The sequence below is a fragment of the Protomyctophum parallelum genome (assembly GCF_964188405.1).
Source record: "Protomyctophum parallelum genome assembly, chromosome: 11".
Taxonomy (NCBI): Eukaryota; Metazoa; Chordata; class Actinopteri; order Myctophiformes; family Myctophidae; genus Protomyctophum; species Protomyctophum parallelum.
The window spans coordinates 20303993-20318740 of record NC_139707.1 but is presented as its reverse complement, the minus strand read 5'-3'; the positions used below and the strand labels follow the sequence as shown (position 1 = coordinate 20318740).

At 40.2% G+C, this 14748-nt stretch overlaps 2 protein-coding genes across 2 annotated transcripts; one reads left to right on the top strand and one right to left on the bottom strand.

The window, feature by feature from the left end:
- The first annotated feature begins 3694 nt into the window (after positions 1-3694).
- Positions 3695-11396, top strand: fastkd1 (FAST kinase domains 1). The gene is made up of 14 exons (XM_083775918.1): positions 3695-4692; positions 4857-4925; positions 5012-5143; positions 5232-5627; positions 6233-6343; positions 6449-6580; positions 7682-8183; positions 8314-8428; positions 8999-9127; positions 9255-9380; positions 9492-9605; positions 9687-9831; positions 10412-10526; positions 10649-11396. Exons 1-14 carry the CDS (start codon positions 4352-4354, stop codon positions 10742-10744), a joined length of 2523 nt encoding a protein of 840 aa, XP_083632044.1. The 5' UTR covers positions 3695-4351; the 3' UTR covers positions 10745-11396.
- Positions 11397-11464: 68 nt separating this feature from the next.
- klhl41a (kelch-like family member 41a) lies at positions 11465-14105 on the bottom strand. Its single transcript, XM_083775919.1, has 6 exons — positions 12971-14105; positions 12708-12865; positions 12496-12603; positions 12171-12356; positions 11847-11993; positions 11465-11723 (listed from the first exon to the last, which is right to left on the bottom strand). The coding sequence occupies exons 1-6, from the start codon at positions 14054-14056 to the stop codon at positions 11615-11617; spliced, it is 1794 nt and encodes a 597-aa protein (XP_083632045.1). The 5' UTR covers positions 14057-14105; the 3' UTR covers positions 11465-11614.
- Between the last annotated feature and the right edge of the window lie 643 nt (positions 14106-14748).

Here is a 14748-nt window from a genome sequence, read left to right as displayed (position 1 = left end):
TCTGTCTCGTGAAGAAGGCTTTTTGTTGTACAGTAAGGTTTCACATTACTTTGCACCACCAGTGTATGGTGTATTTGTCAAATTAGTTGGAACATATTGATACTGATGTGAATTCAACACAGAGCTTTGACAATCCAAAACATGCTACAGTAACTTCACTTGTAAAAACTGACAAAAGAGTTTAGACATTTCATACCCCAGTAAAAAAAAGTAGTTTGAGGAGGAATGACCCCTTGTTAACATTCTTACCTTTATCACTTCCCTCAGACCCTCCTTTTCCTTGAATGAAGGACAACAGCAACATCAAGGCTTTGTACGGCATAAAAGACACATTTTCACTTATCTGGAACTGCTGTTGTGTTTGTCTCACAACTTTACCTGCCGTTACAGTAGCTGTTGCCAGGTGACACCTCATATTCACCTGGGATCTTGTTACTGAATGTCATTTAGTTTGGAGTCACTTGACTGATTGCCATAACAATGTGTATTGTCAACACACAAACAAGGCAATCACTGATTGGACAGATTTCATTTGATTTAATTGATATGAATGCTCAATTAATACACTGAAAGCCATTTGGTGTATTAATGACTTTGGTGTCATTACTATTAGTTATATACTATTAGTATGAAGAGAAAGTTGATAAAACGAAGTTGTTCAATGTGTTTATAGTGTCCAACAAACTCATCATTAATTAAACATAATCAGATCCTCTCACCTTTGTTGGTTGTGTGGCTACAAATGAACTGGGGGGAAAAGAAAAAACTTAATAATGTCCCATTATGATCCTCCCACAGAACATATGGGCTTCTTGTGGTCAACAGTAGATATAGCCGACACCAGAGCCTTCTATTAGAGAGTTGTGTCAACACCAGAGCCTTCTATTAGAGAGTGGTGTCAATGAGGAATCAACAAGGCAGGAATCAAGAAGGATTCAAGCCATCCCAACCACAGACTGTTTGAGATGCTGCCACATGAAAAAAGGGTTTCGTAGTCTCAAAGCTACTGGAAATAGACTGCAAAAAAGCTTCTTTCCCCATACAATCAGATGAACGAACTGATAAGACCAGAGCGAAACAGGGCAAAGGAAAACGCTAGCACCCCTCCTTCACACCTTTGTCCTCTTCTTGCACTGAGGGGGCAGAAACAGTGCCAATCATGTGGTTCATGTACAGTATGTTCGAAATAGTGACAAACGCTCATACTGTACAGTAGATTCCATTGCATTCCGTAAAATATGCAATAAGAAAGTCTGCTCACTTTCTTTAACCTGCTTTTTTCTTATTTATTTTCTTGAATTCTTTGTTGTGTTCACATTGCATAATGTGCATGTATCTTGTTTTTGTTTGTTTTATTTGTATTCATGATACTACATAATTGTATTGTTGTGATAAATAAAAACTATTGATAACAAAACAAAATGTTATCGCATATCACATGTTTTCCTAATAACGTGTAGCCCTAGTTTGTACACCTATGCACTGCAATATATTTGCATGTTTATGGGCCCAATGCGGGCTGTATGGTTAGGAGAAGTAAATAGTAATTTGCATCGAATGTCAATCATCATCATCAGTGTTGTTTTTTAGCGTTTTTTTTATGATCAGTACTTTATTTGGATTTTTATACAAATAAACAGAAAAAACAAACACAACAACAGTGTTATTATTAGCACTAGTTTAAGTAATATTTTTAGTGAAGATCTTTAAGTGAAGATCTGTGTAGCGTGTGTGTGTGTGTGTGTGTGTGTGTGTGTGTGTGTGTGTGTGTGTGTGTGTGTGTGTGTGTGTGTGTGTGTGTGTGTGTGTGTGTGTGTGTGTGTGTGTGTGTGTTTCAGCTCTGTGATTTACATCTTTGACAGCAAATAAACCAGATATTGTTGTGGTTTATGAAGAGTCTGTATTAGAGATAGCCTGCACCTTTGACCCTAGCCTAGGGGAAACTTTTATGACCACGGTCATTAAATACCAACCACTTCTACATACCATCTCAGAGCTGGGCTATAGATGCAGACTAGGGTTGTCCCGATCGGATCGGGTGATTGGTGATTGATGTGCCGATCACATCATTTTCAAATGATCGGAATCGGATCGGGAGCCAAAAAACTTGATTCTTTATCCTGTATACTGTATGTGTATGAGTTATCTCTCCTGATTGGATAATCCCAACCAGAAAATGAAATTTCTGTTTAGTAAGGAGCTGAAGACCCTTGTTAATGAACAAACATTCTATTGCAATGATTACAGAGCATATTATAGCGCTATTTAACACTTATTTTAACAAACAAAATACACTTACCGGGTACCCAACCTTTACAGCAGAAGGTGGAATCCAAACCCCAGTAATTATGGTGTATGGAATGGGAAGAAGAGAATCCCTGGGTAGGCTATGAAAATCCAGGTCATGGCGAATTTAGAAGAAAAAAATCCTTTTTCACACCTACGGAGGACAGGTGTGTCGGATAATTGAATAGTATTCAAAAATGGAAACCTGCACACTGTCTTCACTTACAGCATTTTACTGAGCAATATGTTTCAGTCGTTCAGACCTTCATCGGGCCTGATGAAGGTCTAAATGCTGTGAAAGTGAAGACAGGGATTCAATTTTTCTAGGTCATGGCAAATTAAAATTAACAGAATATATTTTTCAATAGATTGGTGAACAACCCCCTGAAAATCCCCATCACAACTTTGACCTAGCTGTCTGTGGAAACCGGCTCCAAAGAAGGGTTGTCCCATGTTTTTATAGGATTTAACATCACACAATAAGCCACTTGAATAATCCCAGATGAACAACCCAAGCAATTTCATGGACCCTCTCCCAGTTCACATCCGTTCACATAGCCTACCACTCACAAAGGGAGGGAAGATGCTGCTGCAATGCCATCTTCCTGCTCCAGAGGGCGTACTCTAACCTTGTCTGGAAGAAAACCAAAAGTGATGAGTATGAGTTCAATAGCAAAAAACGAATTGAATTGATGAAAGTGCAAAACATTGTTGTAAAATTATCTGTTGTTTTGTAATAATAATAATCTAAATCTACAAAGTAAAAGTAACTATAGTAACTAAAGTTTTAAGTGTAGTTGAGTAAAAGTACAATATTTGCCTCTGAGATGTAGTGGAATGGAGTAGAAGGAAAAGTATTGGAAATCGGAAATACCCAATTGAAGTACAAATACATCAAAATTGTACTGTACTCCAGTACAGCCTGACTCAGCAGAGCCAGGCTCTGCATATGGGACAATCCATTCGACCGTATATGAAAATATAGCAGCCAGGGCAGTGGCCACTTTACTCATCACCTCAAAACTATAAAAAGTTTGTAAATACCCGTGCGCATATTCTCCTCAATTCTCGGTAATGGCTACTTAGCCGATACTGCATGCTCGATTTGGATCCCTCGTTGTGCCGATCGGTGATTCGGTGTTATAAACGGTGTCTAACAGAGCCGTCGGGCGCGTTCGGAAATAGCGCACTGAGCGCACTGTGCAATGCAAACTAATAGGCGAGTGCGCTCCCGGTGCGCATTTCCGAACGCACCCTAGGCTCTGGTGTCCACCATAATGACCCGCCCGTGACGGACGCTCTGTGCCTTAAAACATGCGACTACATTGTTTGACATTACTGGCTAGGGAAGTGGCTAGGCTATAGGGAAGTGGAATGTTATCACTACTTTAACATTGTACACGGACAATTTTACGTCTTTATATATATATAGAAAATATGAATAATATATATCCTATGTGCCGGAGACAGCCATTTAACCCAGCATTACCTACATGCATGTGACGTTGTCACACTGACGAGTCAGACTCAGTCGTGTTTTGCTTGTTCCAGACACGTGTGCTCACTGCTCAGTGGGAAAGTCCTGTTCCTGACGGACTATTGTTTTGCTTAAATGTATATTAGTTTTCCGGATTGAGTTCAGTATGGAATGGTGTTACGTGCTACTCGTCATTGACAAAAAAATTTGAGATACCGTTACACTTCAGAATATTAGATATTTTATTCTGATGACTTTGATTTGACACTTGACAGACAGCAGACATTGTTTATGCTGTTACAAATGCTCTACTAGAGCAGCTCTAGCTCTCATCACCGTGAACCGTGATTGTCAGATTACCATAGTTACCTGACAAGCTGGTACTATACGACAGTTGAGTTGACATCATCGATTCTAGATGCTTGGATCTCCATATGGAGCTGAACAATTAACCGAGTCGACATTACCGACTGGTTCATAGAGATGACGACACATCATTCTGACATCTCCAAGATCCTAGTCCTTGAATAACAGTGCTTTCATTTAGTAGTATTCACATTGTCCTTCGATTAGTCTGAGGCTGAGCTCATGGCTTTGTTTCGGTTCCGATTAGTGAACTCCTGCCTGCGCAGGGCACTACATGCGGGGTCAGGGAACAGCGACTATCTTTTGGAGAGGCTGCAAGTCTGCTCTGGTGAAGACCAAGTGTTTGAGGTGGTGGGCAAGAACAAGGCTAAACTCAATGTGAGCCATGTTGGTTGTGCTGTGGGGATGCTGTGGCAGTTCCAGAAGGAGAAACAAGAAATGCTGAGGACTGTTGATTTCATCAAGAACAACCCAGAGTTCCTGACCCTCCGGATCCTGGCCGAGAATAAAATTACCCTGATGGGGGATTCCATGTTGGTAGACATGCTTTACAATATTCTCAAGTAAGGAGGACAAGTTGAGCTTCTAAATGCTATCTACTAAAAGTACTTAGAAACTAGACTGATATTGTCTAAAATGCCAACGATAAATGGGCCGATACATGGTCAGGCTCTATATGAAACTGCAGCTTATCAATGTCATTCAATTTATCATTGGATTCTTTCAGGCTCAATGTGGACCCTCATGACACTCTTGTTCAACACCTGGTTTCAGAAGCATGGCTCAGATTAGACCGGTACAGTACATTACATCATGTCCCACTGTCCACGTGGAATTATTGTTATCGCAATTAAGAATAAATTATTTCATTTGTTTTTCCAGATTGCCAATGTCATCCCTCTCCAAGTTTGCAGTATGTCTACAACTACATGTTCAACACCTGCAACATAGCCCTCTGATGGGTCAAATAACTAATATTCTGGATCAGAAGCTGTCGACTATCGATGATGCTAGGTATACATTCAGGCTGAAGTGATGAAAATTGCTTTAAAATGGGTTTCCCATTTTTAATATCTTTTTATGTGGCGTTTGTTGTTCTTAGGATCCTGACCACACTGATGATTAGCGTGTCTTCCTTGGTGTCTCCTCGTTTGCGGGACGCTCTCATAAGCAAGGCAGATGATCTTCTGTACACCAACTCCAAGGATCCCTCATCAGCAAGGAGGGTGGTGCGGTTCCTGCGTAACCACAAGCACAGCCACTGGCCTCTGCTGATGAAGTGCAACCAGATCCTGGTGCAAAACGTTTGCCAGCTCGATGCAGAGACCATCAGCATTATCTTGAGGCTGTATCAGTCATTGCAATTCAACAACTGTGACTTCAGGCTGGCAGCTAAACTGAGACTCTTAGAACTGATTGACTCAAGCACTGATCCTTTCACCATCACCACACTGTTTGTTGCTCTTAGTCCCATGGCCAGTCCAGAAATCAGAGAAGGGTTTGTTTGTATTATTCTTTTATAGTGTAGTTTTATACACAACTGCTAACCACCTGAATACTAAGGTTCCTATTCTGGAGGAGAAATATTTGCCAAAAATAGCCAATCTACAAGCTCACAACGTGTCGCAAAACTAGGCACTGTAGGCTTGTAGATCAGCTATTTTATTTTTGGTGCAGAGGGGAAAAATGGAGCAGGACTCATATAGGCCCCTGGGGGACTACGGTCAATTAAGTGGGGTACATACGTTTGTTAGACATACTAACAGTCTGGCAGGCATTAGTCCGACAACACCGTCGCTCCCAACATGCATGGCCGGGTTAAAACTCACCCGTGGCTCCCGACATGCGTGGCAGGTTACAACTAACCCGTGGCTTCCTGTGAGGTTATGTTTAGGTTTGGGTTTTGGGTAGGGTATCGGACTCATGACTGTAGAACTGTTAGTACGTTGGACCAAACACATGCACCCTAATGAAGTATATTATATACTAAAGTTTACTATGTGCAACAAAATATAAATTGCGCCTTAACAACAGCATGCAATATAATCTAACCCATGGTACTTGCTGTAGATCGTTTCTAATATGCTATTTAAATCCTTTTAGATTAGAGAACACAGTGCTCCTATTGGCAGATGAGTTCAGTGCCCACCAGGCCCTGGCTGTTGTTAAGGCACTAGAAGAGATTAATTGTAGGAATCTTCAGCTGATCAGCAAGTAAGTTGCTTTAGATCTGTCATTGTCATGTAGCATGTCCAAGTAGCTTCTACAGTACAGTGTATAAAAATAATGCAATCATGTAATTTCATCGTTTCTTGACAGGATCGCATCAGTAGTCCAAAATAACCTTCATGTCTACAGGCCAATGGAAGTGACCAGAATTACTCGAGCACTTTATCTGCTGCATTACCAGAACCCTGAGTTATTCAGGAAATTAAGGAATAGATTGGTCAAGTGAGTAATGTTTTGATTATTAACTGCTACACCTACATACCAATTTCCTACATCTGTTTGTTTTGGATTAGGGCAATATATTATATAATATTGTGATATGAAATTAGATATCATCTAGCACAGGGGTCTTAAATGTTTGTCTTTGTCAGGCCAAAGACCCCTTAGCTGAGGGAGAGATGAAGCAGGGACTCCCTACTACATACTGTATAATTATTAAACTTTTACATAGATTTCATAGAAAGGAAAAAACTCCCGCACACGTATAAAATAAAAATCCTTTGGGCTTTTTCTGCCTATAGTACTGTGTATAGTGACAGGAAATGGGGATAGAGAGAGAGGGGTCGTCAGAGTCGGGAATCAAACCTGACTCTGGTGCATTACAGCCTATGTGGTCTTCTCTTTAACCATTAGGCCATCACCCCCCAACCCAAAGCCTCTGGTCTCACTCCACCCTGTTTACCTTTCCAAAATATAACCATAAACACGAGCAACGCACACACCTGACCTTTTGTGCTCGATTAGTGTGAACCCCATGCTCGTGCATGTCATGGTTTGAACTGTAAGTGAATTCAAAAGTATAATTTATTCGAAAAATAAATATATATTGTCACAATCGCTGATATCAAGGTACTTTATTTGGTAAAATATATCATGATATTTGATTTAGGCAGGCATTTGATTAGTTTTCTTCGATGGGTGGCTGGCATATCCCTTAGAGATAGGGTGAGAAGTTCAGTCACGCGAGAGAGACTCGGAGTAGAGTCGCTGCTTCTTCGCCTGGAAAGGAGCCAGCTTAAGTGACATCTGGTTAGGATACCTCTCGGGCGTCTCCTAGGGAGGTCCTCGAGGCACGTCCCACTGGGAGGAGACCCCGGGGCAGACCAAGGCGCACTTGGAGGAAACACATTGACTCACTGGCCTTGGAATGTCTCGGGATCCCCCAGGAGGAAGTCACTAATGTTGCTCTAGAGAGGGAAGTCTGGAGCACTCTGGAGTCTGGTGATGCTGTTGCCTCGCGACCCGACTACGGATAAGCGGTTGAAGATGGATGGACCTAGCTTTATTTGGAGTGAACTAGACTAATGTCATTTTCTCTTGCAGCTTCTTGCAGAACAGCGTTTTTCCTCATGAAGTGACCATGATGACCCGCATCTTGTCAATGCTGCCCTGCCCACGAGTTGACGAAGGTGTGATCTCACGGGCGGAGGCGGTGTTGCCCCAGTGTTCTCTCAGTGACCTCAACACTTTAGCCGTGGCGATTGCCAAGTCGATGCGCAATGACCCCGCCTACCGTCACAACACTCCCAACAAGTATGTCCGCTTACTGCAGACACTGAACCACTGTGGGCAAGAGAGACTCCAAACAACTGACCGGCTGGACGTGGTACTAGAAGAGCTCAAGTTCCTACAGTACAAGTACTTTTCTGCAGAGTGGTTTGAGGAATTTCTGCTGGAGGAGACCATGGTCACATTACAGAGGATGATGGACCAGATGAACTGGAGCAATATACTTGACTTGGCCGCCTTCTTAACCCGGACAAACTATCTATGTACTCCTTTAATGGATCGTGTTGCTTGTGTGGCAATTAAAGACATTGATAAGGTGTTTTAGAGAGACTATATAATTTTACATATTATAACTAGATTTTAAATAATAATTTTAAATGTAAACGGCAGGAAAAGCAGAGCAAACACATCATTTACTGTATTTTCTTTTCTCTCTCGTCTTTAAGATTCATCACTCAGCGACATATGCTACACTGCTACCCTTTGCCAAACTGAATTATGATCCTCCTGGAACAGATGACTTGTTTGAAGTTTGCATTCAGCACTTTACACCTCATATCAGTAAGTGAATATCAGTGTTTTTTTTGTTTTGTTTTTAATAATCATTGTTAATCAAAAAGTCAAGTCATCTTTATTTATATACCATATAAAAGAAAATAGGAGTTTACCCAAAGCTCTTTCCAATAGAGGATGATCAACCACAACATAACCATAATAAATCATAATCCACAAAAGCAAGACTAAAGTTTTAAATGCATAAATCACAATACAATTATACAATCAAAGTAAAACACAAATACCGATTTGCTCAGACAGCATTTAATGTTTGTGTTAGGACAAAAATCTACATAATTATGGCGTAAATTCTCCATTCATTGTTAATGGCATTTAATGTTTGTGTTAGGACAAAAATCTACACTAGCTGAATATACCCTCAAAAATCACACCCGTGTGAAGTGAGGGGTGCTCTTATCATCGTACATCATCATGATGTCTATTTGCTCAGACACTATGATGTAAAATTGTCCCTTCATTCTCAATGGAAACTTTGTGTAGGACAAAAAATACTGATTTGCTCAGACACATGTTTTTAAAGATTACATTTGCATATTTTCATCTGTTTGTCTCCAGGTTCCATGGATCCCCATTTGCTAGTGCTTCTTGGCTATGCCTTGGCAATAGCCAATTGTTTCCCAGAGAAACTGATAAGAGAAATCTTTAATATAAACTTTCTCAGCAAGCTGGACTCACAATTAGAAAGTAAGAATTATGTTAAAATGATCAAAGGCAATTGCATTATAAATGATTCATTTTTAAATCAATCAAATCACAGCTTAGAGGATCAGACTCAGTACTTCATCACTGATAATAAAACATCTCCTGACAGCCCTACATGATGCCTTCAAAATGCGGATTCGACTGCAGCTTATGGAGCTGAATCGAGCTGTGTGTCTTGAGTGCCCTGAGTTCCAGGTTCCATGGTTTCATGAGCACTACTGTCTGCAGAGGAAAGGTAAGGAGTCAAGGACTGTTTGTCAGTGTAGAGAAAAGATACAATATAAATAAGAAAGTGTGCTGTTATCATCTCATCCACACTTTCAATTGTCTGTCAAATGTTTTCCAGGGAATGGATTTATCAGTCATGTACAACAGCAAATTCACAGAATGCTGGGTGAGGTCCTGGGGGGAATGAACTGTGCCCGAGTGGCAGTGCTCACCCCTTATTTCTACACAGTAGGCAAGTAATGTATGACAATTTTATCATGATGGTCATTTCCACAATATACTATTTCTATAATATACCACTTTGTTCTTATAGACTTTGAGTGTGTGTTGGACAAGAACTATCAGCCTGTGCCTTACATAGAGCCCAACACACTGCAGATCTCTGGCAGTGGAAAGGTTCAATGGGGCTCTGATTCACTGGAAAAGAACAGGAATGAGTTGCCACCTGGAGCACAGCGGTAAGAATATATTCCACAACATGACGAAACAGAAAAAACAGACGATCTACAGAAATTTACATAATTTAATCGCAACGCTTTGTAAGCTTGTAGATCAGCTATTTTTATCCAAACTGGAACGAACTTCCCATTGCAGTTAGAACGGCAGACTCACTCCCAAGTCCCAATCCTCCGTCGTAATCTGAAGACTCACCTCTTCAGATTTACCTCTTCAGACTACACCTTTCAGCCCGTAGCACTTGCCTTGATGACCTTGTAGGATTATGAAAAGGCTCAAATGTATTTTAGAGATCATGTTATGTAGACGGATGCCAGGTAAACTGTAGACAAATGGCATCCTATAGTGTATAGTTTCAATGTACAGACAGATTATAGATTTTTTGACATACTGTTTAGACTGATGATAGGTTCTTGCCTGGTTTACCTATGATCCTGGATTACTATTTCTATGCATTTGATGTATTACCGAACCAAAACCAAGACCCCAAAACTGAGCTGGGCTAACTGAACTGTCCCACCCCTAATATGTACCATTGGGAAAATGATGTCTTTTTTACCCCTTCATGCTTTAACTTATTAGTGTTGCTGTGGACTTCTTGGATTCCAAGTCGTTTTGCAGAAGTTCTCGTCACATGAAAGGTCAAGCTATGATGAGAAAGAGGCACCTAGAAATCCTTGGATATCATGTTGTTCAGGTGAGAGAGGCAAGCATAGAGGAGGTTGAATGTGGTGTATGTTAATGTTTACTTGAATGACATTTGTATCAAGTCTGAAATATTCAGTATCCAACAACCAATGTTTTAATTTGCACATACAGATCCCTCATTTTGAATGGAACTCCATGGAACTCTCAACACAAGATGCTAGGAATGAGTATCTTAAGAAGAAAATATTTTCAGATCTGCCTTCTTGAAAGGGCCCATTTATCTGTATTGAATTAACGTTGCTTTATAATATACTGACTGAGCTCAGTATGGCAACACTTGCTATGCATTCCACAGTAATTTTCAGTGACGTCATGGCATATTTATAATGCATTATAAACTGCTTATAACACTATGTTCTAAGAACTCATACTATACTATACAATTATCATAGTTGTAATATATTATAATCATTTTATGATATACATAGTGTGATTATAAGTCACTAAGTGCTCATTGGGTGCTTTTAAGTAATTAGATTAATGAAGGTGATATGAGTCATTATAAAATGCTTTATAAGGTGTTGTGATCATGGGTATTTATGAGTTCTTATACAATAATACATTATAAGATAATGCATTGTATGTTTAGTATCTGATGCATAACAAGTGTTACTGAGAAGGTCTGATAGAACTTGCATATTTATTAAGTGCTCTTTATTTTCACTGGAGAGCCTAGAGTTAACATACTGTAGGCCTACTGACCTCGTAAAAACTTTTTGTAATGAGAATTGTTGAAGTTTTGTAATAAAAGTTTTTTTTTCCATTCAAGTAGGCCTACCTTGTATACAGTGTTTTTAAAAGCAATTCTACTAACATACTGTAAGTGTGTCCACTCTTGTAGAGGAGGGACAATGGGTATACTTGTAGCATATTGCACACATATTTATATTTAGTATGAATCTATGATTAAAAATAAAGAAATGGGAATTACAACTAAAATATGATTTATTAAGAAAGAACACACCAAAAACAGGTATTATGTTGACTAGTGAGCCACAAGTAAAAATAAAAACAAAAACACTGCCTTCACAACCAGAAACAAACGACATTATTGGTATACACAGTATCCTCCAATTGTTACAGTTTGGGCATTCTAGCAGCATTGAGGCTCATGGACACACAAGTGGCCCCTGCTGCATAGCGCATCTCCTTGATCATCCCAGTCCACTGCTTATCATCTTCATACCTATTATTAAAAGAGACATTTGTCAGCATACTGCACAAGTGAAATATACAAATACGATCCTACAGTATAGTCTTAGAATAATAGTCAAGTATGATTTGATGTAATAAAGAAATGGACACCTACTGCCAAATGTCAGTGATTTCACTGGGGACACACTCTTTGTTCTCCATCTCAACCACAGTAAAGCCTCCAACTGCATACAACAGCCCTCCACAGCTGATCAGATTGACGGAACTCCTCTCCTGAGGAAACTCTGTGAAGGGTGACCACCTGGAACAAGGCACATTTTGGTTCATTCATGGAAGTCTTCCATATCGTTACTGGTCCAAATGTATTATGTATATCTTTCCAATGATGGTCATTGGTCACCCTTAAATGGGATTTCATGAATTTGTAGATTCTAGGCACATGTTTATTAATAAATACAATATAACTATATGCACATACTTGTTGGTTCCAAAGTCATAGGCTTCACATGTAGCGATGATGCCGTCGTCATTGACTCCACCAATCACAATAATCTTCCCATTGTGGATGACTGCCCCAAACATGGATCGTGGTGTCTGCATAGATGCAACAGCCTTCCACTCTGACCTCTTGTGATTGTATGCAAACATCTTATTGGTTGTCTTACTATATTTGTGGGATAAAAGGTTTTAGAAAAACATTTTTGATTGATGTGAAGTTCATACGTGCAATGTACGTGCATACATTACATTCAAAATGTGAAAATGCATGTTTTTATTATTTATTGTGGTTATTGCAGCCTTACTTGTCATCGGTTTTTCCTCCAATGCAGTATACAAGTCCATGCTCAGAGACAGCACTGTGGCCGTGAATTTTCATTGGCAACTTTTTGGTTTCAGTCCACTTCATTTTCCTATAGTGTAGTAGTGAGTAGATGACACTATTATAAACCATTCATGTTCAACATTGAGTATGCAATATATAGAAAATGTATCAATTTGGGCAATATATACTCACCCTATATCATAGCACATAACAGAGTCAAGAGACTCATTGGACTGTAGATCTTTGCCTGCTACAGCAAAGATGATATTGTCACATTCCGCCATAGCAAACAGACCTCTGGGCGAAGGCATTGGTGGCAGAGCTATCCAGTTACTAGTGAGACTATCCAGCTGTGAAAAATAGTTTTGGTTACTGAAGCTTTGGTAAAGAAATGCCATGAACAGTACATTTGAAAAGAAAATGAACCAACAAGTGTAAAGGCATTTTTTGCGTACCTGATAGAAGTAGCACTGTAATGGAGCATCTTTGTCCTCTTCATCTACATACAATCCTCCCAAGACATAGAGGTTATTCTTCTTTGATACCACACTGACGTGGTTTTGTGGGATTAGCTCAGACAATGCAGCCAGGAAGCATTCATTTTCAGTGCCATCATAGGCCACAGCAGCAGTGTCACTGATCATCAGCAGCATGTCTTTGGCATACATGCCTTGTCTGCGGTTGTCATTGAGATAGCCAGGCAATATGCTGTCCTCTCCTTCACCATCTTCTCCTGTCTTTGTCTCCGGGAGTTTCCCAGCGAAGGCGTCTTTGACTACTTTGATCTTTTTGACGATCTCTGGGTCAGACTTGATGATATCATCCTTCTCCACCTTTTCCTTGAAATACTTCTCTGGGATCAAACGGAAGCGAATGCAGTCGAAGGCGTCGCCCAGTGACTTGATGCGATTCTCCTTATCTTTCCTGATCCACTTCATCAGGGACTCGAACACAACTTCCTCTTTCTCAACATTCAGGGCATCTGCTCCAATGATTGCAAAGAGTTCATGAGAAGCCAGCTCCAGGAAATCATCATCATTGACCACACTTTCAAACCGGTCTGCAACAAAGTCTCGAGCAGCCACTGCCAGTCTGGGGCAGTCAAGCGTCACCCCTAGTTTGTAGATGGCCAGGCAGTTGGCTCGTGATAACTTGCTCAGAAGGTAATTCACACAAACAGTGAAGACTGAAGGGATCTGGAAACGGTTTGCAACAGTAAAAATATCCTGCACATTGTCATCTGTGAGGTCGATCTCTGCAGAATACATGTAGTTCATTATCATTTCCATGATATCAGGGTCCAAATTCTCGAGAACAACCTCCTTTTTGTTGTCCAGCTGCTTGCCATCTTCTGAAAAGTAAAGCTCTCGGAAATAAGGACTGCATGCTGCCAGAATGAGCCTGTGGCAGGGGAGGCTTCTGTCCCCTACTTTTAGTACACAGTCAATTAGCTTGTTCTCAATCAGGAGCTCTTTTAGCCCATCTTGGAGTAAAGTGCTCTGAAACAAGCGAAGATCATCCCTCAAGCCTTTAGAATCCATGCTGAATAGAAGGAAGGGGATTTCAGAGAGACTGTTATCAGCACGCTGTCCAAGCTGACAAAGAACTATAGGCCACCAGGTCTAAAGCCCCTTCAATATAACCATTCCCATCTAAATATAGCTCACCAGGCATCTAGAAAGAATTCAGGTTGGCCAAATGTGAAAGCCGCCTGCATCACACAGCTGTCACAGAGTAAATACAACAGAGGATCCTTGTCACCCTGGTGACAACAATGTTATACGACCACACCAAAATATCCAATGACCATTATATAGTCAAAAGATCTATCTAAAGGAAATATAGTAAAACAATTGAAAGCATTGTATTAAATGTGAGGAAAGGCCCACGTCATACTATTTACATTTAGACCTGTTTGTTGTTTCCTACATGCTTTAGTATTCTCCAAACATCTAAATATATAGAGAACTTATCCTTATCCTGTGTATAGAAGTATGAAGTGATGTAGTCACTATACTAGTAGCCTCGGAAACCCAGACGTTTTATTTACTATACTAGTGACTACATCATAAACCTGTTCTGTTGTATTGTGCCGCATGTTTTTTCACTATACTGTCCATGCCGAACAGAAATAAACTTTTCAATATTACCCATATTGCTTCCAAGATTATCGGACTTCCCACACACAACAATGAGGCCATCACACGCTTAGCACTTTCAATAACAAATGACA